Below are 27,411 nucleotides of genomic sequence, written 5' to 3'. Positions count from 1 at the left end.
ATAGTCATTAAAATTATTAATAAGAACAAATGTGATTTTCAGTATATAAGTCACAGGACCTCCCAAACAGTAGTTAATACTCTGGAAAATACGGGATATCACTTTTACCTCCAGGATTGTTCTGTTGTTTTTCCTACCTCAAGAAAAATAAAAGATCTAATTGATTCTGCAGCAATATGATGATTAAATAATAGCATAACCTTTCGCTAGTATAACTTTCACTTATACTTAAAATAGTTTTAATCCATAATGAGTCAAAATCATTTGGGAAAATCAACTTTGAGAAACTGTTCTTGAGTAACCAAGTAGAAACTCAAATTGCTGGTGGCATTTTGTTTTATTTTGCAGAATCAGAGTGCAGAAATCTAATGTTTAAAACATGTCTGGCAACAGCGGGATTCTACCCCACACCACCAAAATAACTGGAGCCTATATCCAGTATCTTAGACCACTCCGACTATCAGGATCCCTGACATCCTGAAAACATCTGAGTTGGGGGGAGGGGGGTGTTTAATTACAAATTAGATTAATTACAATTTAATTAAACATTTAAAATTGCTTGAAAGAATCTTAAGTGAGTAAAATCATTACAATTTTTCAATACATTCAACAGTTTAACACAAATCAGCCCAATGTCTAAACTTAAAGGTTTCCTCAAAATGTTCAAGTTGAGCAAAAGTGAAGTTTTCTGTTATAATTCCATATCTGGAAGGACTGTTGCTGTTTCCTTGGAAAACTGCTAATCAGCAAGTTGTGTAATCAGCGGGTTTTCAGTTCCTCTGCTCCTCAGAAGTCTTTGGCTTCTCTCCGCGGGTTTGTTAAACCGCTTAGACGAAGACGTTCTTTCTCTTTGTGCCTCTGTCTTAATGTCCGAGTCTTTTTTAGAAGTGCTCGGCTAACAAAGAAAGGGATTGAAGTGGTTTTGTTGTGTGGACAGCAGTAATCTGATTGTGTGCTTTCACGAGTGGACACTAGAGCTGTGACCAGTGAAGGATTAAACATCTTTTATCTCACGTTTCATCTGAAAACACCACAGTGCTGCTCGTGGAGCGGCCAAGAAAACACTGCATTGAGACTTTTGGGGTTTTGACTGTAAATTTTGAACTCGGCCCATTTTCTGAAAAATATCTTCAGGCTAAACTCCGGTCCAAGTAAACACGGCTCAGTCTTAAGATAAAAACACCGTGTATCCACGCTGGAACATCTCCATCCATACTGGAGTAGATAAATGTCTTCTTTGTTGCCAACGCATGCACAGCAGTTCAAATTGTTTCTCACTGCCACCATGTGGCCATGAGTGGAAGTGAAACAGCTCACTCGAAATGTGCCCCATTTCCACCACAGGAACTCAACCTACTCCCAGACTGTACAAACATCTACAGGAACGACCCAGTGTTCTGTCGTGAAAAGGTGCCCTGTCGAATTGAAATACCCATAGTGCAAATCGACAGTTACGCCGAGTTGAGCTCATCATGTCTTTTTTAAAATCAAAAAGACACTTATTACTGTATTTTTATGTAAAGACAAAACTTATGTGGGTTTTCTTCGGTAGTGGAGCTCATCTGGACCGGTGACCGTGTCCGTTGGAGATGAGCTCCACCACGCAACTGCGCATGCGCACCTCATCCATCAAGTTGAGCTCACCCATTGAAGAAAAGTAGAAAATCCACATATTTTAAATACAGTAATGTGTCTTTTCAATTAAAAAAAAAAAAAAGACTTGCATGTACACACCATCTTTTAAGCAGAATATTGTTGTTAGATGACGGGGAGCTCTTTGCGACGGGGTGATGCGCATGCGCAGTAAAGACAAGGAGGTAAACTCAGCGGGGGGAGGTGTTAAAGTCCGGGTTGAGAGAACTGTGTGGTGGATGTCCTCGCAACACATAGGTCATCTCGTCGGGACACTGGGAATTGACCATCTCAGCCGTTGTGTCTCCACTGTGGTGAAGACCCACCGGACTCGCAGTGACAGCAAGCATCTAATGTCAGCGATAGCTAGCAAGCAAACTAACCTTAACGTTAGATGCAAAGCAATATATAAAAACATTTGTTTGCTTGCTATCGCAAGCATCCAGTGTTAGTGTGCTAGTCAAAAGCCACAGCAGGAACATCCTTTTTTTAATTATTTGGTTTACTATTAGATTGCTAACATTGTGTTTGGTCAAGCAAACTCTTAAAATGCGTATATCATTAATTGAAAACCTGACTCCAGACTTTTTCACTGCAGCGTCCTTTCCAATGCAACAACCACCAAAGTAATGAGTCTTTTGTCCCAGTGTTGATGGTACATGAAGGTTTGTGGTGCAGTATTCTGTGGCCTGAGCCGGTTTTGTTGTCAGACACAAGAGTCGTACTTCAGCTTTTGTCTCTTCTCTCAGCACTGCTTCTCCGTGTGTTTCATCCATTGGATGACCTCAGTTGTTGGCTGGTCCATATGTCAGATCTATTGTCGATTTTGTTTCATTGATTTCTGCTTGATTTTGGACATGCAGCTTGTTGTTGTTGTAGTCTTTCTTTTGCATGACTTCAACCAATCACCTTTGAGCCCTGCTGCCCAATGGAATTTCAGACCTCTCAGAAGCACGTACACCAGAGCAGTGACTTATTTTGTCTCTGAAAAAAGGCTCTGGGAAAAAATAGAAATACATAAAATCATCAGCTTTTGGGGGGTGAACCCTGCTATGGAGGCAAAGGCGTCAGACCTCCTTAAATCACTTGCAAGTTCCCATGGGTCTTATTTTTCCACCCAGTGCCCGCGTCCTTTAAATCATAATATAGGTTGTGCTCATGTTGGAACGTTGGTCTAAAAATGGGGTGTGGAGGCAGACAGAGGTGGTGTGTTGATTTTGTCCATCACCAGTTGGCGCTGTGGACTTGTGCTGTATAAAGACTTCAACACACAGATGCACCTTACATAAGAGAGTTCTTACTGCAGGTACACTCTGCTTTCATGCACATACTGCCACTAGTCGCCTACAAAGCGCATATCTGTATGACTGCGTATTATGACGACTGTATGAGGGGAAAAAATATAGCTGGAGAAAGGAGAAAAATACTTACATTTTAACACAGATCTCCCTCCCTCTCACACAAATCTACATGCTCAGGTAACATGCATGATCAATACGGCAATATTAATGTCCAAAGCTGTTCCACCTCACTGATGTACACAATAGGCATCAGAGTCTGTGATGTGAAGTCATATTTTCAAATAGTATGATTCAGCAACCCCACCAGACACAGATAATATTTTACATTGTCAAATGCACAAAGAAAGTCAATTAAAAGCAACTATGAAATAAATTAAGAATAAACACTCCTGAAAAACAACACTTCACCTTGCTGCTAGTTTGCTTCACTTCAGGGAGCTTTGGTGACAGCTGTGCACACTTAAAACCTGAAATCCTGATTCTTGATTCCTGAAATCCTTGATTTGTTAAGTTCTCATATTTGTGAGAACTGCTGCTGATGTTTCATTTGCTATTTAACAAACAAAATGCATATGCTGGTTTATTTATTTGTGATATTATGGTGAAATGACACCAGTGACACGGTGTGCAAAATAATTTTGCTAGTCGAGGTTTAATTTGTCCTAAAGAAGACGTGCCATTAATATCAGATACACAATCAAAATAAATTTTCTTAAACTGACAGTTGCAATGATTCCATGAGAAGTTCTGGAACAATTAAAGCATCTTTTTTATTTTGTTTTATACATGTTGCCATTCAAATGTGTAATGCAACATAATATGAAATATTAAGAGGGAAAGTACTGGTCTTTTTCTTTTCTTTTTTAGATATTGGCCTAAAAGTTCAGAAAACACATAGAATGAAATAGAAAATTTTACAAGAAGTGACAAATTTTATAAGAAATAAGGAAAGTGAAAACCAAAACAAAATTATATATCATTTTAAATCTCATAACTTTGGCAAGAGTTTTTTTGCATAAGCTGTTTGCGACATGTTAAAAGGCATTCATAGAAAAGCTTGTAGACACTACTGTAGGGCAGCACAGTCTCGTTTGAACCCTGCGCAATATCGCAGAACTTGACTACTTATGGCGACAGTGCTCCCGTTGCGCAATATATACACAGCATAACTTCACACGCAAAAATGGTGTACTGTTTGTTTTCGGTTGCAATCACCAAATCAGTCTCGAAAAGTGCAGTTTTTTCGATTCCCAGTGGAGAAGGGAAGACGAAGCTAGTGGGAGATGTTGTTTCGGTGTTAGCCTACACAGCTAACCACAGTAGCTATGTTCTCTCACCTGCACAACTGCCTCGACATGTTTGAGCTCCGGTGTCACCGACCGAATGGTCCCCCCTAAAAATCGGTCCGCCTTGCCTTCACTGCGCATGCGTCATTAGCTGCAGTTCACAGATTATCACTTCATTTCTGCTTCAAACTACACACCAGTCATCATCTATCTCAGCGACAGATATCTGAAGCTTTTGTACAACAATCATTTCCATATAAATTCAGCATTATTTCATCATAAAAGACGGATAAAGCGATCAGAGTGCCGCGGCTACATGAGCTGCTAGCTGATGCGTTCATTGCGCGTCGGTCATTTCAAAGCATCACAGAGTTTCACAGAGTTTCTGCTTAATACTGGCTCGTTTCTGCTTAAAACTGACTTTAGAATGATTTAAGAGGTTTTACCTTTATCATCTGATGGTTAATAATCCCATTAATCTGTTTGATCGCTTTGGTTGAAGAGACTCCGTCTCAGACAAGCTGCTGTGGTCTGAAATAATGCATGCGCAGTGAAGGCAGGCGGACTGATTTTTAGGGACGGATTGTTCGGTCTGGAGCACAGAGTCATAAACAAACCGCAACACATGTCCAGTTTCCACCACATTGTTACTTTTTCGTTGCATTTTCACTTTGTTTGCCATGTAATTTGCCCAAAAACTCAGAGAGGGCTGTTCCCGGATATAGGATTTTTGCATCATATGTATCATATATTAACTCTTTAGCGCCCACCCTGAAATGAGACTGTGCTCCCCAATTATCAAGAATCCAGTTTCTGGAGTTGAAAACACACTCACCTGTAAAGTTGAGGATGCTGAATTCCTGCCAGCTGCCATATTAAAGTCATACATGTTCTCTTTCATGTCATATATGTTTGTTTGTTTTGTTTTTTGTTGCTCCAAATGTGCACGAATAATTAAAGACCGACCTGCTCCAAAGGCGAAGAAGAAGGTCTTGTCAGGGTGTTCCTCCAGCAGGGCCTTGACTCTCTTGCCCATCCTCTCGTTCCTCTTATAGATGAGCTCCTGTCGAAAGTAACTGTCGATTTCCTGAGCCGTCACCTGCTCACTCGGGGGCAACGTCACATTGTTGAAGTTGGGGACCTACAGCGGAGAAGAACATGGATCAATTGAGATAAATCTAACCACAAAAATTGATTTTTAGAAATACGAGGGCTGTCAATAAAGTATAGGTCCTTTTTATTTTTTTCAAAAACTATATGGATTTCATTCATATGTTTTTATGTCAGACATGCTTGAACCCTCGTGCGCATGCGTGAGTTTTTCCACGCCTGTCGGTGACGTCATTCGCCTGTGAGCACTCCTTGTGGGAGGAGTCATCCAACCCCTCGTCGGAATTCCTTTGTCTGAGAAGTTGGTGAGAGACTGGCGCTTTGTTTGATCAAAATTTTTTCTAAACCTGTGAGGCACATCGAAGTGGACACGGTTCGAAAATTAAGCTGGTTTTCGGTGAAAATTTTAACGGCTGATGAGAGATTTTGAGGTGATACTGTCGCTTTAAGGACTTCCCACGGAGCGGGACGTCGCGCAGCGCTCTCAGGCGCCGTCATCAGCCTGTTTCAAGCTGAAAACCTCCACATTTCAGGCTCTATTGATCCAGGACGTCGTGAGAGAACAGAGAAGTTTCAGAAGAAGTCGGTTTCAGCATTTTATCCGGATATTCCACTGTTAAAGGAGATTTTTTTAATGAAAGACATGCAGGCGGATTGCAGCGTCGGCTCGCAGCCGCTGCGACGCTCCGCCTCGGGAAAAACACTTCTGTTGGAAGCCTTAAGGACAAGTTGGAACATGCCCTGCTGTTAAACAATTTCTCATATACTCACTCCACTGAAAGCCATCAAAAGCCGCCTGGATTTTACAAATGGTTATCAACACGGAGGTGTTTTTCCTGTGCCGCCGCACCGCACGTCTTTCATGGTTTCTTGTAAAACTACATTTCTGACAAATGACACAAGAAAAATGTAAAAAATGTAGAACAGGAGTTTCTACTGGTTGGTGGAGAGGGATTATTCAATCAAACCAAAGAGAAATAAAGAGGGCAGGTGTTCAAAGAGATGGGGAGCAGAGAATCAGGATATAAAGACAGATTATTCTTATGGCACAAAAACTGACAGGTTTGAGACGGAGGTGAAGATAGAGACGGTGAGATGACAAAGAAGAGCGGCGCAAAGACAAGAAGAACAAAACTGCCAATAGCTGAGGACAATCAGGGGGTGTAGGAGCAGTTGTGGGGGATGGAAGGTCAATCGGGGGGGTGAAAGGTCATGTCACCGGGACAAAAGGTCAAAATGACTCTCTGCTTATTCGGTGAAGAAGCATCAGGAGTTAGTTCGAGTCATCGTGATGACATCATGCAACAGAGTAACTGAAATGGCTACTTGGCTGAACAATCAGTGGATTGATTAGTAATCAATCATTTAAATCACTGAGAAAACAAAAATACCTTTTGGCTTTTTCAAAGCTCTAATTATTCTACTGTGTTTTAGATCAACTGGAACAGTTTTAACTGTTTTTCATGCATCTTATCAAATGATTTCAAATCAGAAAAATCACCATTTCAAGCAGCTTTAAACCATTTTAAAATCGATTTAATTTGATTAAATTACACACAGTGCAGTTTGAAAGCATTTTATTATTTACATTAAACATTTAAAGTGGTATTAAACCAGATACTACACCATAAACTACACCATTTGCAGAGTAAAATGGTCTGCAGTGAATAAACCTGATCCAAAATCACTCCAACTAATGTGAAATCAACTCTGTCATAGGGTTAAATCAAGTTAGTCAACTGTAACAGAGCACATTTACACTGTGATTTAACACTGTGACATGGCTGAGTTAACACTGACGGAGATCAGCTGTGTCTCAGTGTTAAATCAGGTAGAGAATCAGGTACAGATACTTGGGTAGAGCTCTAACTCTACCTGATTTAACACTGTGACACAGCTGATCACAGTTCTTTCACAGTGTTAAATCTGTCAGTGTTAAATCATAGTACACCTCATAGTATAAATGTATGATAGAGTTAATTTAACAGTGTGACAGATCTGATTTCACACTATAACAGAACTGATATAACACTGTGATACAACTCATTTAACACCATGACAGATTTGATTTAACACTGAGCTGAGAGCTGATCACAGCTCTGTGACGGTGTTAAATCGGACACAGTGTTAAATCAGTTTTGTAACAGTTTTAAATATTATAAATGCACTATTATAGCTAACATAATTAGTTATGATAATTAAACACTATGATAGAGTTAATTTAACACTATGATAGAGTTTATTTAAGACTATTTGGAGTGGGGGTAAATATACTGCCACAGTCTATTTTACTCAACAACTTGGACATTTTAAATGGTTTCAAACTGTTCTTATTCAACGATTTAAACATGTTAGGATTATAATGAACACGTTTTGATATGTTAAAAACTTGCTGATTATTTCTGGATTTTGGACATCATGTTGTGTTCTGAGAAAATGGTTTGTGGGATTTTATAGACTAAATGTTGGATTGTGAAACAAAGAGTTGATGGGTCAGATGGTGAAGGGGTTAACCGAGGAGGAGAAGGAGAACTGGCCTGTGAGGTGTCGTGGTTGAAGATGATGGAGTTGAGGTCTCCACAGTTGTAGTGCCTGATCAGGTCATCGGTGGTGTACGGGACCTGCAGACTTCCTGCCCTCAAAGACTCCTGTTGTAACAAAGTCTGATTCAGGGCAAAGATCACCTGCAAGCAGACAACAGTCACCAGTCAGTAAGCCAGGTTCAGCCTGAAAACTGTTGTTGATGTTTGCAGTTCTGATGTTTCCAGAGCTTCCACGCGGTCAGACTGGAGCTGTGACAGCTTTGTTTGAGCTGTTACAGCAGACACATCCACAATATGTTCAAATAGAAGTACTGAGATATCAAATGCCGATGAACTCAGGAGATCAAGATCTTTGGTATGTGAAGTCGTTATAGAAAGTTTTGCCTTTAGTAAGTGACAAAAACACATGTGAAACCGGTGAAGAACAGAGCGTGAATCAAAGAATGACCTCTACTGTAATAGTTTAACAAGTCGCCAATTAAGATGACAAATGGACCCGTCCGGAGAATACGAGCACAGCAGGATAAACCTAATCCACTCATCCATCTGTGTTTTCAGTTATTTGTAACACTTATAACAGATTGTAGGATTTGGAAAATTGCTTCGTGCAACAGGCACTCACTCATTGTTATGAAGACAGTTTGAACCAAAACTGATTTGACAAAAAAAAAAAAAAAAATACTTTGCACCAACTTAAAAAAAATCCAACTCACATTTGTTATACCTACAATATATTTATCAGTTTTTCCACTAATTTTGTTATAACTTGGTTAAAAACATTAATTATAAATATAATGCAACAAAATGTGACATATTTAGAGGCAAAAAATAAGCTTTTTTAAAAGCTGGTCCAAGTATTGTTTTATGTGAGTGAAGGGAAACAAAAGGTCACCAAAAAAAAATAAGACATTTAATATCCCAGAATAAAATGACACAAATTTACATTTCTAGTCTCTATTACTTCTATTTAGTCATTTGATTTTTAAATGGACCACAATGGTAATAAGTGTTGTCACTTTGCTGTGCATCCATGTACTCACACTTTTAATATGAAGATGTTTTACCACCCCCTGCTGGAAGGAGTGTGAGACCAAAATGTAATTAGCAATGTTAGTTAATATCTATAGCTTCTCCAAAAATGTTTTCTCTATCAACTTTCCGTTTTGGCACCATTCATCGTTGACCAAAGTTTGTCCTTGATGGAAGTTGCACGCACTTGTACACGCATGCACGCACAGCTGTTTGTCTTTTCTGGATGCAGGTGCTTCTAATTTTAGACACAACATCGTGGAGGAAGACATCAAACACACAATACACATTTCAGCCATGGTACCAGCAACATGGGACGTAAGTCACTCATGGTAGTGGCACAATAAATTAATAACACATGAGCCACAATAACATTTAAAACCCCCAAACCATGAATTCACATCAAGCATTGCAGCACAATATCCACTGTTTATTGGTTAGCTATAATTGCTAATTTCTCCAAAAATATTAGTCCTATCAGCTAATAAATACATAAGCATACCAAACAGCAAATGTCAGCTCTCCCCAGTATTTTCGTGATCGAAGCCATACCCGCGCATGCACACACACACAGAGGCCATTTGGCTATTATAATATAGATATCAAACAGCGAATGTCAGCTGTCCCCAGTTTCTCTGTAATCAAAGTTACACACACACACACACGCACACACACACACACACAGCTGCTGTAAGCAGGTGCTTTTAATGTGACAAAAAAGACAGTGGGTGAAGATGCTGAAACCACTAAACATTTCACTCATGTTAACAGCAACATGAAACTTATATAACTAAATATAAGTTATGACTAAACCAATTGAACAACAAAAACACAATACCACTAACAACACTATTAAACAAAAAACCCCAATAACATATAAAGACCTCAAAACCCCAAACTCCCATGGTGCATTGCACCACAATGTCCATTGTTTAGTGGTTAGCTAAAATTGCTCATTTCTCCAAAAATATTTGACCTGTCAACTTTCTTTTTTCACAGCCTTTCATCCTTGACTGAAAATACATAAGCATACCAAATGGCAAATGCCAGCTCTCCCCGGTTTTTGCGTGATCGAAGCCACACACACGTACGCACACAGAGGCCACTTGGCTATTAATACAGATTAAACATTACAGCATTAAATTTTATACTTCATGTATAAATTATGGTAGATTAAAATGATGTAATACAACATTAAAATTTAGATTTGAAGTCTCTGTTAGAATGTAAAAATTTAATTCTTAATTTTTTATATATATATATATATATATATATATATATATATATATATATATATATATATATAGACACACACAAACACACACACACACACACACACACACACACACACACACAGGGGTGGAAAACTCTGGCTTTAAAAGTAAAAGCCCTACCATGTATTGCTTGTACCTGTGCACCTACTAATTACAATCAGCTGGTTTATTAGGAAGATGGAACAAATATGTGGTATATATATATATATATATATATATATATATATATATATATATATATATATATATATATATATATAGATATATATATATATATATATATATATGCTTTGAGATTTGGCCAGAAGGTGGTCGGTGCTTGTTGTGGTGGCAACCCAAGAATCCACTGGTGAGCTCCAGTGGTAGGGGAAGAAGGCTGAAGAGAGAGGCCTTTCCTGTCTGGTTGGCACAGAGGTCTCCAGAATCAGCAGACAGGTATCAGCAGGCTAGAAGGACCGCAGCCTCAGTGGCAGCTGAGGCAAAAACTCGGGCATGGGAGGAATTTGGCGACGCCATGGAAAACGACTTTCAGTCAGCTTCAAAATGGTTCTGGCAAACTGTGAGGTGCCTCAGGAAAGGGGGGCAGTTCTTAGTCCAAGTTGTGTTCATCATGGGAGGAGAGCTGCTAAACTGGACTGAGGATATTGTCAGGTGATGGAAAGAACACTTTGAGGATCTCAGAAATCCTACTGAAATGACCTCGGATGAGGAGGCAGGGATGGAAGACTTGGGCGGATCTGATGCCATCACCCTTGTGGAAGTTCATGAGGTAGTAAAAACAACTCCTTGGTGGCAAGTCGGCAGGGGGCGATATTCATCCCAAGTTGCTATGGCTGACAATATCCTCCGTCTGTCCTATCTATCCTCTATCCTCATGGCCTAAGTCTCCTCTCTAGTACCCTGGCATAGACTTTCCCAGGCACTCACTTCCCACTTCTCAGCCTTCCTGGGAAAGTCTATTCCAGGGTACTAGAGAGGAGACTTAGACCGTCAGTCGAACCTCAGATTCAAGAGGAATAATACAGGTTCCATTCTGGTCGTGGATCAGTGGACCAGCTCTTTCCCTCCTAAGGACATTAGAAGGGTCTTGGGGAGTATGATCAACCAGTCTACATGTGTTTTGTGAACTTGGAAAAGGCATATGCCCGGGTCTCTCAGGGTATCCTGTGGGAGGTGCTGTGGGAGTATAGGGTACCAGATTCACTGCAACATGCAATCTGATCGCTATATGACCAAAGTAGGAGCTGTGTCCACATTCTTGGCATTACATCAGACTTGTTCTGGTGGTGTGTTGGACTCTGCCAGGTCTTGTAGATGTAGCGACAAGCTGTGTTAACCGACAATGGTTTTCTGAAGTGTTCCTGAGCCCAGGCGGTAAGATCCTTTACACAATGATGTCGGTATTTAATGCAGTGCCGCCTGAGAGATCGCAATCATGTGCCATAAAGGGCTGAGACATTGCAGGTTTTCCTTGCTACCAATCACCTACGCAAGGTGATTTCATTAATGTTCAGGTGTCTCATCAGGTGATTTCATTGATGACCAGGTGTTTATGTGCAGGGGAGAAGCTCATCAGCAACCCACCTGGTGAGGTGATTTTTGCAAGGAAAACCTGCAGTGTCTCGGCCCTGGTTGCCCACCCCTGCCCTAAGAGGAGAAAAAGGACTTGGCTGAGGAAAAGAAAGTGTGGGATGAGCTGGTAAGTCTTTTGCCACCATCACCCGGACCTGGATAAGTGGCTGAAAATGAATTAATGAAAAATGTATATATAACCCCCCCACACACACACACACACCCCACACACACACAGAGAAAAGATCAAGTGTGTTCATTAGGCCTGTTGTCACTGGATATGAAAGTTGACCCTATAGTGGAAAAGAAATAAATAAATGAATAAATAAATTTTGGTATTTTCACATGAACATTTGTTCTGTGGTAAAAAAATGTCACATTCAGTCCACTTCAGTTGGTAATGCAAACTCAGCAAAACAAACTGGAAGGAGGAAAGACCAGATTAAAAAATAACTGAAATTATGCGAAACATCTACTGTTAGTAACGTGAGTGTAGTTGCACAAGTGCACTCTCTAAAGCCTCCACGTGCACACACACACACCTGTCACCCATCCAGCCTCTGATCTCAAGCGTTCCAACAGGGAGAAAAAGAAAGTTTGTACGGTTTATTTGTTTTTCAATGGGATCAATCTGTCAAAGTGAAAATGGGTTTTGTCAGCTGTGGAACTGTGTGAGTGTGAGGACGTCTCAGTGTTTTTTCAGCATCGGGTGGCGTACGCGGACACGCTCAGACCCGCACGCCTACCGGCCGACCCGAGCGGCCGTTTCATTTCATGTGCGGTTCTCTCTAAGGTGCTCCGATGACATGCTTCCCTCCTGGTCCATTGTGGGAGCGGCGGCACAGCAGAGGAGAAGAGGAGAGGAGGGCAGCTTGGAGCAGATGCCTTCTTGTCAGGGGACAAAGGACCCCTCCATCACCCTCTCTTCTCCTCTCCTCGCTCTCCGGCTTTCATCGGCCGCGCATCAAAGTGGTGCTCTGCATATGAAAAGGGTCCCGTCTTTATGCCACGCAAATTAGCCTATCGCCACCCCTCCCTGCCTCGTTCCACAAAAACACCCTCACATCTGTGCCGCATCCGTGAAGGAAGGCCCTCATCTGCTGGCTGTCCCATCTTTCTCAGAGCTCTTCTTCTCTTTCTCCACTCGCCGCGCCTTTCAGCCCCTTAAATTATGGCTGTGAAGGGAGAGGGAGGAGGAGGATCAGTCAGACTTTGATGGAAAAGAATTGAGGAAAAGAGAATTTTTTGGGGGGGTGGGTGAAGGTAGAAGGGAAAAAAAACAAGAAAACAGAAAACAGGAGGAAGGAGTGAGACTGAAATCCTTAACGAATGATTTTGTCTCCTCTCCTCCTGTGGGTCAGTGGGTACATTTTCCCACTCGACTCCTTTCATCATGCCTCCATTGCTACCCCCGAGTCCCGCCCCCTCCAACACGCACATACAGACACACAGCCACACCCCTCACTGATATCAAAGCAAGTGGAGCCAATGAAAGTCAATAATTGCCCTTTGTGATGGAAATGCCCCCTCTGGAAGGGCCGGAGCGGGGCGGGCGAGTGCGTCCACGGCAAACATCGCTGCAGTCGGATTCCCACATGTGGAGATGTGGAGTGCGGGCGTTGGGGGGGGGGGGCTCTGAGTGCATCTCCAAACACAAGTTACACTCAAAAAACCAACATGAGTGTTGTTGGTTTTTATGTTAAATGAACCTAAGTCTAACATGTAGCTTTTACGATATAGAATCAAGTTGCAAATCATGTAGTTTTAACATAACATGCAACAACTTAAAATTTAACTTGCTCAGTGAACATAATAAAATTATGGAAAGTATTTCCACCCAAGTAAAATGCGTGAACGTAGCCAGAAACAATTTTGCTGAGTGACGTCAGTGTAAATTTGTTGGGTCAACATGATGAATTTGCATTACTGTTACCTAATTATCATGGTTCAGACCCACTAGATTTGACTTGTGTGGCGCTGCTCGATGCGAGCGGCAGCCTCTCCAGTAGCTCCGTCTGAAGTGCGTCTTTTCTTAAGTTTTTTTTTTTCCTCTTTGTAAGTTAGTTCACACGTCTGGTGTGAATATAATATTATAGCCGATGGATATGTGCACTTCATTTATTTCATACACGTGGGCCAGCGAAGAATATTGTGTTTATTCTCGGGAAGAACTGCTGGCCCTACGGCCGAAGGGACGCGAGGGCATTGTCCACACAATCCCGGAGGAGCTGAGGCGGAAGTATCAGGGCTGCAAAGCCGGCGCTAAGCTAAAGGCCAGGCTAAAGGCTAAGAACGCGGCGAAGCGGTGATATAAACCCTCGGTTCCGTCGGTGGTCATGGGGAATGTTAACTCGCTGACCAACAAATCCGATGAGCTGGCAGGACTGGTGAAGAATCAGAGGCTCTACAGGGAGTGTAGTCTACTGTGTTTCACGGAGACGTGGCTCACTAGCAATACTCCGGATGCTAACGTGGAGCTACCTGGATTCACCATGCTGAGAGCAGACAGGGACGCGAAGCGAAGCGGCAACCGTAAAGGTGGGGGACTCGCACTGTTTATTAACAACAGATGGTGCAACCCTAGTCATGTAAACATAAAGGAGATTGTCTGTTGTCGGGACATATTGAACTGATGGCGGTGAGTCTCCGACCGTATTACATGCCGAGGGAGTTCACACACGCCATCTTTACGTGTGTTTACATTCCTCCACGGGCTGACGCACAGGCGGCGTGTGACGTCATCCACTCCACCATCGCAGCGCTGCAGACACAACACCCTGAGGCCTTCTTCGCGATCTCTGGTGATTTTAATCATGTCACACTGAACTCCACTCTCCCTGCTTTTCATCAGTTTGTGGACTGTCCCACCAGAAAGAACAGGTCTATTGATCTGATGTATGCCAACGTGAGGGAAGCATACACAGCTACTCCAGTACCACCACTGGGAAAATCAGATCACAATCTGGTTTTTCTACAGCCTCAGTACAAACCACTGGTACTGAGGCAGCCCATTACTACACGTTCATTCAGAGTCTGGTCTCCTGAGGCAGAAGAAGCTCTCAGGGACTGCTTCGAGACTACGGACTGGAGTGTGCTGCAGGACACACATGGTGAGGACATTGATGGGGTGACACACTGCATCACGGGCTACCTGAACTTCTGTAGGGACGTTGCTGTTCCCATAAAAACTGTACGTTGCTTTCCAAACAACAAGCCCTGGATCACCAGCGATGTCAAGAATCTTCTAAACCAAAAGAAGAGGGCGTTCAAAGACAGAGATGGGACGGAGCTCAGGCGTGTACAGCGGGAACTAAAGGCTCGCCTTAAAGAGGCCAAGGAGTCCTACAGGATGAAGGTGGAGAGAAAGCTGCAAGACAACAACATGAAGGAGGTCTGGGATGCAATGAAAGCCATCACAGGCTGCAAAAGCAGCAGCTGCAGCCCAGTAGATGGGGGTGTGGACAGAGCAAACCAGTTTAACGACTTTTTTAACAGGTTTGATTGTTCTACCTCTGCAAACCCCCCATCAACCCCTCCCGCAGCAGTTATCACTTCATCACCATCAAAACCCCCAGCAGATCAGCTCTCACCCTCACCATCATCATCATCACCGTCAGCATCAAAACCCACAGTGGATTAGCCCTCGTCCTCACCCTCACCATCCTCACCACCATCATCATCATCATCATCATCGTCACAGTCAGCCGGAACAAGCACCCACTCTCACCGTCCTCCCTCCTTCACGTCAGACCAGGTCAGGAGAGAGCTAAGGAGACTCCACCCCAGGAAGGCAGCAGGCCCAGATAAAGTGTGTCCCAGAATGCTTAAGGCCTGCGCCAACCAACTGGGGGAGTCCCTCCAGCATGTTTTCAACCTGAGCCTGCGTCTCAGAAAGGCCCCAGTCACGTGGAAGACATCCTGTGTCATTCCAGTTCCTAAGAAGGCACACCCGAAGGAGCTGAATGACTACAGGCCAGTCGCTTTGACATCCCACGTGATGAAGACCATGGAGCGACTGCTGCTGAGCATCCTCAGACCTCAGGTCAGACATGCTGAGGACCCACTGCAGTTTGCATACAGGGAGAAGGTAGGAGTGGAGGACACCATCCTCTACCTCCTTCACAGGGCCCACTCTCATCTGGACAGGGGTAACAGCGCTGTGAGGGTCATGTTTTTTGACTTCTCCAGTGCCTTCAACATCATCCAGCCCCTGCTACTGAGAGACAAGCTCATGGAGATGGAGGTGGACACTCATCTGGTCACCTGGATCACTGATTATCTAACTGGAAGACCACAATACGTCAGACTCAGTAACTGCACCTCGGACACAGTGATCAGCAGCACTGGAGCACCACAAGGAACTGTGCTCTCTACAGCTCTGTTCACTCTGTACACATCAGACTTCAATTACAACTCGTAGTCGTGCCACATGCAGAAGTTTCAGACGACACTGCTATTGTGGGATGTGTGCGAGAGGGACAGGAAAGAGAGTACAGGGACCTGATACAGGACTTTGTGGAGTGGTGCAAATCAAACCACCTGCAGCTGAACATTGCCAAAACAAAGGAGATGGTAGTGGACTTCAGAAGGTCCGGGCCCACTCTGCAGCCGGTCTCCATTGAGGGGGTCGATGTGGAGGTGGTCCAGACTTACAAATATCTGGGGACACTTATGGACGATAGGTTGGATTGGTCAGCCAATACTGACACCCTCTACAGGAAGGGACAGAGCAGACTGTACTTCCTGAGGAGGTTAGCGTCCTTCAGGATCTGCCATAAACTCCTGCAAATGTTCTACCAGTCTGTGGTAGCCAGTGTCCTCTTCTCTGTGGTGGTCTGCTGGGGGAGCAGCATGAAGAGGAGGGACGCCGGGCGACTGGACAGGCTGGTGAGGAAAGCTGGTTTAGTGCTGGGAACAGAGCTGGAGACACTAACATCAGTGGCAGAGAGAAGGACCCTCTGTAAACTGCTGGCCATCATGGACAATGTTGAGCACCCTCTGCACAGCGCCATCATCAGGCAGAGGAGCTCATTCAGCGGCAGACTGCTGTCCCAGTCCTGCCACACGGACAGATTCAGGAAGTCTTTTGTCCCTCAGGCCATCAGACTGTTCAACTCTTCCCATCTCAGTAAGAAATAATCCTGTGACACATCTGTTTGACCTTTTGTTGCTTTCTTTTGCACTACCGACACTGTTTACACTGCTTACTTCTTTGCACAACCTACACTGTTCACATTGTGTACTGTTTACATCTGTGCTACCTCCTCACTACTGCTCTACTACATTTACTCCTCCGTCATATTCTCTGAGACTGGATGCTGCACTTGCACACAAATTTTATTTTTATTTTTAGTTAGTAGCTTTTATTGATTAGTCCATTTTTCTTTTATTTACTTAACCCTATTTTGTGTGTCTGGTGCAATGTGTGTGTCTTGTCTAACGTGTAAGCTGCTGGATGCTTTAATTTCCCTCTGGGATCAATAAAGTATCTATCTATCTATCTATCTATCTATCTATCTATCTATCTATCTATCTATCTATCTATCTATCTATCCATCTATCCATCTATCCATCTATCCATCCATCCATCCATCCATCCATCCATCCATCCATCCATCCATCCATCCATCCATCCATCCATCCATCCATCTATCTATCTATCTATCTATCTAAAGGTAAATGTAGACCTAAATGTAAATTTGTTGAGTCAACATGATGAATTTGCATTACTGTTACTTAATTACATGGGTCAGGCCAACTAGATTTATAAGGGTAAATGTAAAAAAAAAAAAAAACAGTAAGTCCTTTTGTCTGCTTGCTTGTTTGCACTCGGGCTCGCCACAGCAAATCCAAGGTGGATCTGCAAAAATTGTGCTGATCGAACACAGCAAAGTGAGGTTGACATGTAATGTTTCTGTGTAGGCTCTCAGTTGTCCAGGTGGTTTCCATAGTAGAGAAGCTTGAATCTTCGACTGGACTGGGTTGCTTGACGTGAGGACATTTTGCTTCAAATCACAGAAGCTTCCTCAGCTAAAATTCTTGCTCTGGTAGTCTGACTTCTGTCTTGACTCTTGTAGCGAAGAATAAACCAGAAGCCAACAAAAGCTGGAGTTTTTTAACCTAACCAGACCCCTCCTACCGAGAGGCTGACTGCTATAGGCTAGTGACTAAACAATAGCTCTAATTAGCACCTATTGTGCTCTAGTTGTGCTCTGGATGGCATTACCCTGACCTTTAGTAATACTGTGAGAAATCTTGGAGTCATTTTTGATCAGGATATGTCATTCAATGCGCATATTAAACAAATATGTAGGACTGCTTTTTTTCATTTGCGCAATATCTCTAAAATTAGAAAGGTCTTGTCTCAGAGTGATGCTGAAAAACTAATTCATGCATTTATTTCCTCTAGGCTGGACTATTGTAATTCATTATTATCAGGTTGTCCTAAAAGTTCCCTGAAAAGTCTTCAGTTAATTCAAAATGCTGCAGCTAGAGTACTGACGGGGACAAGAAGGAGAGAGCATATTTCACCCATATTGGCCTCTCTTCATTGGCTTCCTGTTAATTCTAGAATAGAATTTAAAATTACTCTTCTTACTTATAAGGTTTTCAGTAATCAGGTCCCATCTTATCTTAGGGACCTCATAGTACCATATCACCCCAATAGAGCGCTTCGCTCTCAGACTGCAGGCTTACTTGTAGTTCCTAGGGTTTGTAAGAGTAGAATGGGAGGCAGAGCCTTCAGCTTTCAGGCTCCTCTCCTGTGGAACCAGCTCCCAATTCGGATCAGGGAGACAGACACCCTCTCTGCTTTTAAGATTAGGCTTAAAACTTTCCTTTTTGCTAAAGCTTATAGTTAGGGCTGGATCAGGTGACCCTGAACCATCCCTTAGTTATGTTGCTATAGACTTAGACTGCTGGGGGGTTCCCATGATGCACTGAGTGTTTCTTTCTCTTTTTGTTCTCGCAAACAAGGGAGCAGCTGAGGGGTCTTACTTTTTATTTTTGTTACATTTACCCTTACAAATCTAGTTGGCCTAAACCATGGAAATTGAGTAACAGTAACGCAAATTCATCATGTTGACCCAACAAATTTACATTTAGGTCTACATTTACCTTTACAAATCTAGTGGGCCTGAACCATGATAATTAGGTAACAGTAACGCAAATTCATCATGTTAAGCCAACAAATTTACACTTGGGTCACTCAGCAAAATTGTTTCTGGCTAAGTTAACACATTTTACATGGGTGGAAATACTTTCCATAATTTTATTTTATATATATATATATATATATATATATATATATATATATATATATATATATATATATATATATATATATATATATATATATGTTCCTTGAGCAAGCTATTTTTTGAGTGTACATTCATTTCAGTTATGACATTTTTTATATAATTTACTTTCTGGCCATTGTAAAACTCGTGAGTGTGCTGAGAATAGTAATTACAAAGAAAAATGATGGCAATTTGATTGTAAATTGAGTGGAAACGCTGAAAGCATGAAAGCCAAATGTGGTGCTGGAAAATAAGAGAGAACTTTCAATGTGTGAGACATAAATCTTGAAAGAAAAAAAAAAGGAACCCAGAGTTGAAACAATTACAGAACGAATAATAAAAATCTTATTTCATATTTTCTGCCCCAAAGTTCACTGTGGACCTATTCGACAAGTTAACGAACATTAATCACTGTGACACTGACAGGTGTTCTTTTCATTTATTCACATTCAGATGTTTCTGGGCTTCAGCAACAGTATCAATCACACCTCTGCCCCCTTCAGAGACCGACAAACACCTTTTCATAGTAAGACACAGTTTACAGGTATTTAACATTTTCCAAGTCCAAATTCTTTTGCAAGTTCATCAAAAATAGTTATTTGTTAACAACAACAATAATTTTTCAAAATAAAACAATTTCATCCTAGTTAATATGCACAAAATAACTCAAACAACCGCACACCTATGGTGAAAGTATCAAGTTCCTACCTTGTATTGTTACTAAGGTATTGTATTCTCAAGAAATAAATATTTCATCTTGATTAATATGGAACTGTATGCACCAAAAACCCTTAAAATCTCCAAATGTCTCAAGTAATGACTATGGGCTGCTACTGATCCTCACCGGATGCCTGAAACATATGAGCTGGCTCCTTTTGATGAGAAGAAGCAGCGGCTCAACTCTGAGTCCCTCGGCTAATCGAGCTTCCAGAAGTCCAGATACCCAACAAAGGAATCTCATCCCGGGAGATGGTGGATCACAGGAACCAGAAAGTGTCCACAGTAGGCACAATGTTATTGAGGATGGAGGGGGGAGTGATGGGGGTTTCTCCTGAAGTCCACTATCATCTCCACAGTCTTGAGTGGGTTCAGCTCCAGTTTGTTCTGACCACACCAGAGGACCAACTGTTCCACCTCCTGTCTGTATGCAACCTCATCACCATCCTGGATGAGACCAATGATGGTGGTGTTGTCCGCAAACTTCAGGAGTTCAACAGAGGGGTTCCCTGAGGTGCAGTCGTTTGTACGGAGGAAGAAGAGCAGTGGGGAGAGCACGCAACCCTGAGGAGCGCCAGTGCTGATTGTCCGTGTGCTGGTTGTGATGCTCCCCGGCATCACCTGGTGTGTCCTGTCTGTCAGGAAGTTGGAGATCCACTGACAGGTGGGAGCTGGCACAGACAGGGTTAGGGTAATGACCATAGCTCATGACCATATGTGAGGATAGGATTCAGGATCTCGCCTTCTGGCTCGGCTCCTTCTTCATGACAACGGTCCAGTCCAGCGTCCGTATAACATCATACGCTCCAAACTTACCCCCACTTATGAGTGGTCTTCTGCAGAGTATTAAAATAGAAAAACACTGGGCCTGACCTTCTTATTTTTGAAGTCGGGATGGAAACCAAAACTCGGCAGTGGAAGACCCTCCCGAGACAGGAAGCACAGTAGTGCAGCAAACAAAGTCATTCTGGTTGATGTGAAATGAGTCTTTCCCGAAGGTAATTCTTACTTTTACAAACGCATTCCTGCTTTGCGTCAGTCGAGTGCTTGATAAGTAGCGAACGCTGTCATTTGTTGTAACATATAATATACATCACCATCAGTGTTGACACAGTTACTTTGAAAAAGTAATCCAATTACTGATTACTGATTACTCCTTGAAAAAGTAACTTAGTTACTTTACTGATTACTCAATTGTAAAAGTAACTAAGTTAGATTACTAGTTACTTTTTTAGTTACTTTCCCCAGCTGCCGACAACAACCCACGTCAACATGACAATGATACCTGTTTTGCCAAAACTCACTTTATAGTCACCCTTTCTTGACTTCAATGAAAATAAATACTTGTTTTATAAAAAGTAAAATAAAGACCTCTTTCTTGACCTCATATTTAACTGTTGACAGCACTGTAACAGTAAAACTTGCAATTTCAAACCTACATTGTTTATAAATGTAACTATTAAATTCTAACATTTTTCTAACATTTAAATTCTGTCTAAACATTTTACTTGTTGAAATTATTATTATTTTAAGCAATATTAGTAGTTGTAGTAAAAAAAACGGCTTCAAAACTGGACCTTTAATCTAGGGGTGTTGTGGGGGAGGGGGGCACATCCTTGCCCAACGCCCCCATTCCATCTGGATTCGCCCCTGCTTTGGCGTTTGAGCACAAAGAATGGATAACATTTATTTATGCAGAAAACATGACCAGATTTACAGGTAAGAAAGTTTTATTGCGTTTTCACATCATGTGGTCCTCAGAAAGAGAGTTTAGGTGCATTTGAGTGGAAAATAGTGTTAGTTATTGACGCGTCGCGGAGGATCAGCTGTTTTTAACGAGACGATACGGAGCAGCTCAGCTCAGAATTCTAAATAAAGGAGGAAGAAAAGTATAAAAATGTCTTTGTAAAGCTCAGTGCAGGTGTGCTGATCACCGCGCTTTAAGAGGTGAGGACGAGTCGAGCAGCTGCAAAAAACTGTGGATGAAAAGCTCACAGCTCACTTAAAGTGGGCAGTTCAGTCGAACCCCGACCTCCTGCCCACGGACCAACTTTAATGCTGCTATCGACCCACAATGAAAAATAATAGTAACGCACGGTGACATGGAGAAGTAACTTTAATCTGATTACTGATTTGGAAAGATTAACGCGTTAGATTACTCGTTACTAAAAAAAGTGGTCAGATTAGAGTAACGCGTTACTAAGTAACGCGTTACTCTAATCTGACCGGCATCACTGATCACCATGTCAACTTTGTTCCTAAAATACAGTTTGTAATGAGGCCACAAAAACCCGCCTGAGGCCTCAGGTTCTTCAGCTGGTTTTCAGTGACACACACGCTCACGTGCACATCAATCTATCACTGCGGCACAAGTGAACTTTTACTTTTTAGCTGAAAACTGGCCATTTAACCCACCTGTCACTTTGACTTATCTGCACCGTTCCTGCACTCCTCTCTTATCTCTCTTACTTCTCCTCCCTGGAGGAGCAACTCCTCCCTCTCAGTCCGTCTCTTTGATCCTGCACCTCCCTCACCCTCGCCTTTGATCCAACACATTCCCTCTATCAGCCACGTCTGTTAAAATTTGACCCCTGCATTCCTGAGCTCTCTAATGACCTCCCGCTTGTGCGAGCGTGCGTTTTTGTGCATGCACCTGTACGAGATTAGACTTTTTTGTGTCAGGTTTTTTACGTCCACATTAGCGTCGACGTGATCTTCATCTTTCCGGATTACCAAGAGCTCTGCTCAGCTCAAAGACGGTCTTTGAAGATGGTTTTATTAATTTTCCAATACGAGACAAAGGAAAGGAAATATGAGGCCAGCTGCTGGATTTCCGACACGAGAGCGCAAAGACAAAGATAGAGAGGAACAGGATGATTTTTCAAGCCAAGCCACACAGGAAAATATCCTCCGGCTTTTATGTTTGAACAGAACAATGACTACATTTTTTTCCTCTACCTTTTTTTTTTTTTTTTGTATAAAAGGAAAAACCATCATTAGATATAATTGATGTAGCATTTTTCTTGTAATCTTAAACTTTTCCATAAATGAATGTTGACATGAACGACTCTCAAAGACAGAATGCCGATGCACATGTGCAGATCAAACAAATGTTATTTCACCTTAAAATGTGCACAAAAGCTTCATTTTAAAGAATTTTAAGAGAGAAAATGTTGAAGCAGGACAGTCTTTCTAACATCTGCGTCCTCAAGTATTCCCACACAAAGTGAGATTTTTGAACAGGTCTTCACGTTGGCACTGGATTGATTTGAAAGTGGGCGGGTCTTCCTGGGTATGGAGCGGCATGGCGATGAATACCACGTTTTTCTGAAACACCGATTAGCTTCAGCCTCTGCACCTACATTTAGTGCACTTAAAAACTTTTCAAACAGGGACGGTTCAGGCCCACAGTCTCCTTAAATTTAAGATGCAAATTCAACACTTTAGTCTAATCTACTAAACCACCAGCGCTCAAAAACACATTCTTGTCCACTCAGTTAGGATAATTAACAGGATCTGGATCAAAGTACAAGACAATCTTGGGATCCTGATTGCTGACCTTTGATATTGGTCATTTGATGCTGATCACTACCATTAAAACCTGATTATTGATTGTTTTGGTCCTGTAATCAGGATCACAAGGTAATCACTAAACTTAGAGTGTAATTCCTTTGATCCTGGCACTAAAGTTTAAAAAACAATTAATGAATGCTTTGGTCCTCTAATCAGGAACAAAAGAATCAGGATTCTCTACCAGACTTTTAACACAAAGCAGAAGGTTTGAACATATCACACCCATTCTGGCTTCTTTGCACTGGCTTCCTGTCTCTTTAAGAGCAGATGTTAAGGTCTTGCTTTAAAATTGTTCATTGACTGGCGTCTTCTTACCTGGCCGATTTGGTGAAACCCTACGTACCGGCCTGGATTTTGCGGTTGCAGGATTTGGGACTACTGTGTTACTAGGGTGAAGAAGTCAGCAGGTCAAAGAGCCTTCTCTTATCGTGCACCCACTCTATGGAACAGTCTCCCTGAGACCGTGAGGCAGTTAGATTCCATGGACAATTTTAAGTCAAGACTAAAACGTATTTTTACTCACTTTCTTATGAATAGTTTTTATTTTTTTATCTGTTTTATTATTTTACTTGTGTCTTTTAATTGTGTATTTGAATATTTTAATTTACTAACTCATTTTAATTTTGATTTTGAACTGTTTTGTGTGAGGCGCCTTGAGGCAACCTTTGTTGTGATTTGGCGCGTTATAAATTGAATCGAAATTCTCGGCCTTTGATGCAGCCAGGTTGCACGTCAGACTGTCCAGGAGTTAAGTGATGCCCTGGTCCAGATCTGAAAGGAGATCCTCCAGGACACCATCCACCGTTTCATTAGGAGCCTCGACACTGTCAGACAAGCACGTGGGGGCCAAAGAAACTACTGAGGACCATTTTAAGTGGCTGCAATAAAATTTTAGTAAAATGGACAAACCTGCCACATCTTTTTTTTTGCTTTGATTTTTGGGGTGTCTTTGAATTCAGCCCTCTGTACTTTGACAGCTTATGTCTACACCCTTTCAAGCACATGGATACATTGTTAAATTGTTTTCTTTATGAGGCTTCCTTGTTATTTTGACTCTGTATGTGCCGAATAAATTCATTCATTCACAGTTTTCATTTATATCAAATGATGTGGCATCCTTTCATTCTAAACACAGTCAGTCCATATCAGGAAAGATATCCAGCAGGATTTTTTTTTTTTTTTTCCTTGAGATCTGATGTATTTTCAAAGTGTTCAATAAATTTTTTTGAGCAGTGTATATAGTGAACCATGGCATGAATTTTTTTTTTTTTTTACTGTTTTCATAAAGATAGACACAAAAATGTGCTGTCATTTTGTTTTGTTTTTTTCATTTTTTGTAAAACCTATTTGACATAAAACCTTAACGGCCTTTCAAGAATGATTAGAACTTCAGTGTGAGATATACACACAGCAAAATTGTTAGTGTTAATTTAACACATGTACAGTGTTAAATTTAACACTCTGTTTATATAGTTCTCACCAATTCAGAGTTAAATTTACACTTTCAAAACAATGTGAATATTTTCACTTGAGAATAGTGCTGAAAATCTAACACTTCTAGTGTTAAATAATTACACGTATAAGTGTTCTTTTTGATGCTAAATTGTGTTATTTCCCAACACTGTCAGTGTTATTACTTCTATTTTGTCATTTGATTTTTAAATGGACCACAATGGAAATAAGTGTTTTTCACTTTCTTGTGTCATCCATGTATCCAACACATTTACAATTATATGCATTTACATTGCTTTTTTTACATTTTGCATTGCATTTGCATGCTTTTAATATAAAGATGATTTATTGCCCCTACTGGAAAGGCGTGCAAGTCCAAAACGCAATTAGCAACATTCGCTAATATTTGTAGCTTCTCCAAAACTATTACTCCTATCAGTGTTCCGTTTTGGTGCCGTTCATCCTTGACCCAAAATACAACCCCTGGCAAAAATTATGGAATCACCGGCCTCGGAGGATGTTCATTCAGTTGTTTAATTTAGTAGAAAAAAAGCAGATCACAAACATGACACAAAACTAAAGTCATTTCAAATGGCAACTTTCTGGCTTTAAGAAACACTATAAGAAATCAAGAAAAAAAAATTGTGGCAGTCAGTAACGGTTACTTTTTTAGACCAAGCAAAGGAAAAAAAATATGGACTCACTCAATTCTGAGGAATAAATTATGGAATCACCCTGTAAATTTTCATCCCCAAAACTAACACCTGCATCAAATCAGATCTGCTCGTTAGTCTGCATCTAAAAAGGAGTGATCACACCTTGGAGAGCTGTTGCACCAAGTGGACTGACATGAATCATGGCTCCAACACGAGAGATGTCAATTGAAACAAAGGAGAGGATTATCAAACTCTTAAAAGAGGGTAAATCATCATGCAATGTTGCAAAAGATGTTGGTTGTTCACAGTCAGCTGTGTCTAAACTCTGGACCAAATACAAACAACATGGGAAGGTTGTTAAAGGCAAACATACTGGTAGACCAAGGAAGACATCAAAGCGTCAAAACAGAAAACTTAAAGCAATATGTCTCAAAAATCGAAAAATGCACAACAAAACAAATGAGGAACGAATGGGAGGAAACTGGAGTCAACGTCTGTGACCGAACTGTAAGAAACTGCCTAAAGGAAATGGGATTTACATATAGAAAAACTAAACGAAAGCCATCATTAACACCTAAACAGAAAAAAACAAGGTTACAATGGGCTAAGGAAAAGCAATCGTGGACTGTGGATGACTGGATGAAAGTCATATTCAGTGATGAATCTCGAATCTGCATAGGGCAAAGTGATGATGCTGGAACTTTTGTTTGGTGCCTTTCCAATGAGATTTATAAAGATGACTGCCTGAAGACAACATGTAAATTTCCACAGTCATTGATGATATGGGGTTGTATGTCAGGTAAAGGCACTGGGGAGATGGCTGTCATTACATCATCAATAAATGCAGAAGTTTACGTTGATATTTTGGACACTTTTCTTATCCCATCAATTGAAAGGATGTTTGGGGATGATGAAATCATTTTTCAAGATGATAATGGATCTTGCCATAGAGCAAAAACTGTGAAAACATTCCTTGCAAAAAGACACATAGGGTCAATGTCATGGCCTGCAAATAGTCCGGATCTTAATCCAACTGAAAATCTTTGGTGGAAGTTGAAGAAAATGGTCCATGACAAGGCTCCAACCTGCAAAACTGATCTGGCAACAGCAATCAGAGAAAGTTGGAGCCAGATTGATGAAGAGTACTGTTTGTCACTCATTAAGTCCATGCCTCAGAGACTGCAAGCTGTTATAAAAGCCAGAGGTGGTGCAACAAAATACTAGTGATGTGTTGGAGCATTGAAAATTTACAGGGTGATTCCATAATTTATTCCTCAGAATTGAGTGATTCCATATTTTTTCCCTCTGCTTGGTCTAAAAAGTAACCGTTACTGACTGTCACAATCTTTTTTTCTTGATTTCTTATAGTGTTTCTTAAAGCCAGAAAGTTGCCATTTGAAATGACTTTAGTTTTGTGTCATGTCTGTGATCTGCTTTTTTTCTACAAAATTAAACAACTGAATGAACACCATCCGAGGCCGGTGATTCCATAATTTTTGCCAGGGGTTGTATTAAACACACACACACACACACACACACACACACACACACACACCCATAAACATTTCAGAGTACTTTTAGAGCAACTTCAACTGGTTCTCAGAGGAGTGTGACCAGTAAAAATATAATAGACATTTACAATAAAAATCTTCATTGTAATAAATAACCAACGTTTTTTAATGAGTTACATTTTTGTTCTTTAATAAAAAGAACATCTGATTACATTGTGCCTCGCAGTGACTGCTGCCACATACAAATCAGGTTTATAGAGCATCATGAATAAATGTCTGTTTTTCCTTGTTTCTCACTCTTTATATGTGTCCAAGACCTCCCCCATCACCCTGCAGTCTCCCCCCGTTGCCTCTCTCGCCCTGTAAAAACATTCTTGCTGGGTGCATTTACCTTGGTGCCCGGACGCAGCCAAATATTTGGGCTGTCACAGAGAATCAGCCTCAAACCAAATGGCTA

At 41.4% G+C, this 27,411-nt stretch overlaps 1 protein-coding gene across 1 annotated transcript in view; it reads right to left on the bottom strand.

Annotated features, from left to right (window-relative positions):
- The window catches only part of trabd2a (TraB domain containing 2A), a 152,485-nt gene that overhangs the window by 64,583 nt on the left and 60,491 nt on the right, over positions 1 to 27,411 (bottom strand). Inside the window, exons 3-4 of the mRNA XM_034192562.1 lie at positions 7,867 to 8,013; positions 5,186 to 5,360 (exon numbers count right to left, since the gene is read on the bottom strand). Of these exons, the coding sequence (XP_034048453.1) occupies positions 5,186 to 5,360; positions 7,867 to 8,013 (322 nt within the window). The remainder of the gene's footprint in view (positions 1 to 5,185; positions 5,361 to 7,866; positions 8,014 to 27,411) is intronic.

Source organism: Thalassophryne amazonica, chromosome 17 (assembly GCF_902500255.1).
Source record: "Thalassophryne amazonica chromosome 17, fThaAma1.1, whole genome shotgun sequence".
NCBI lineage: Eukaryota > Metazoa > Chordata > Actinopteri > Batrachoidiformes > Batrachoididae > Thalassophryne > Thalassophryne amazonica.
This window is presented reverse-complemented; position numbering and strand designations above follow the sequence as displayed.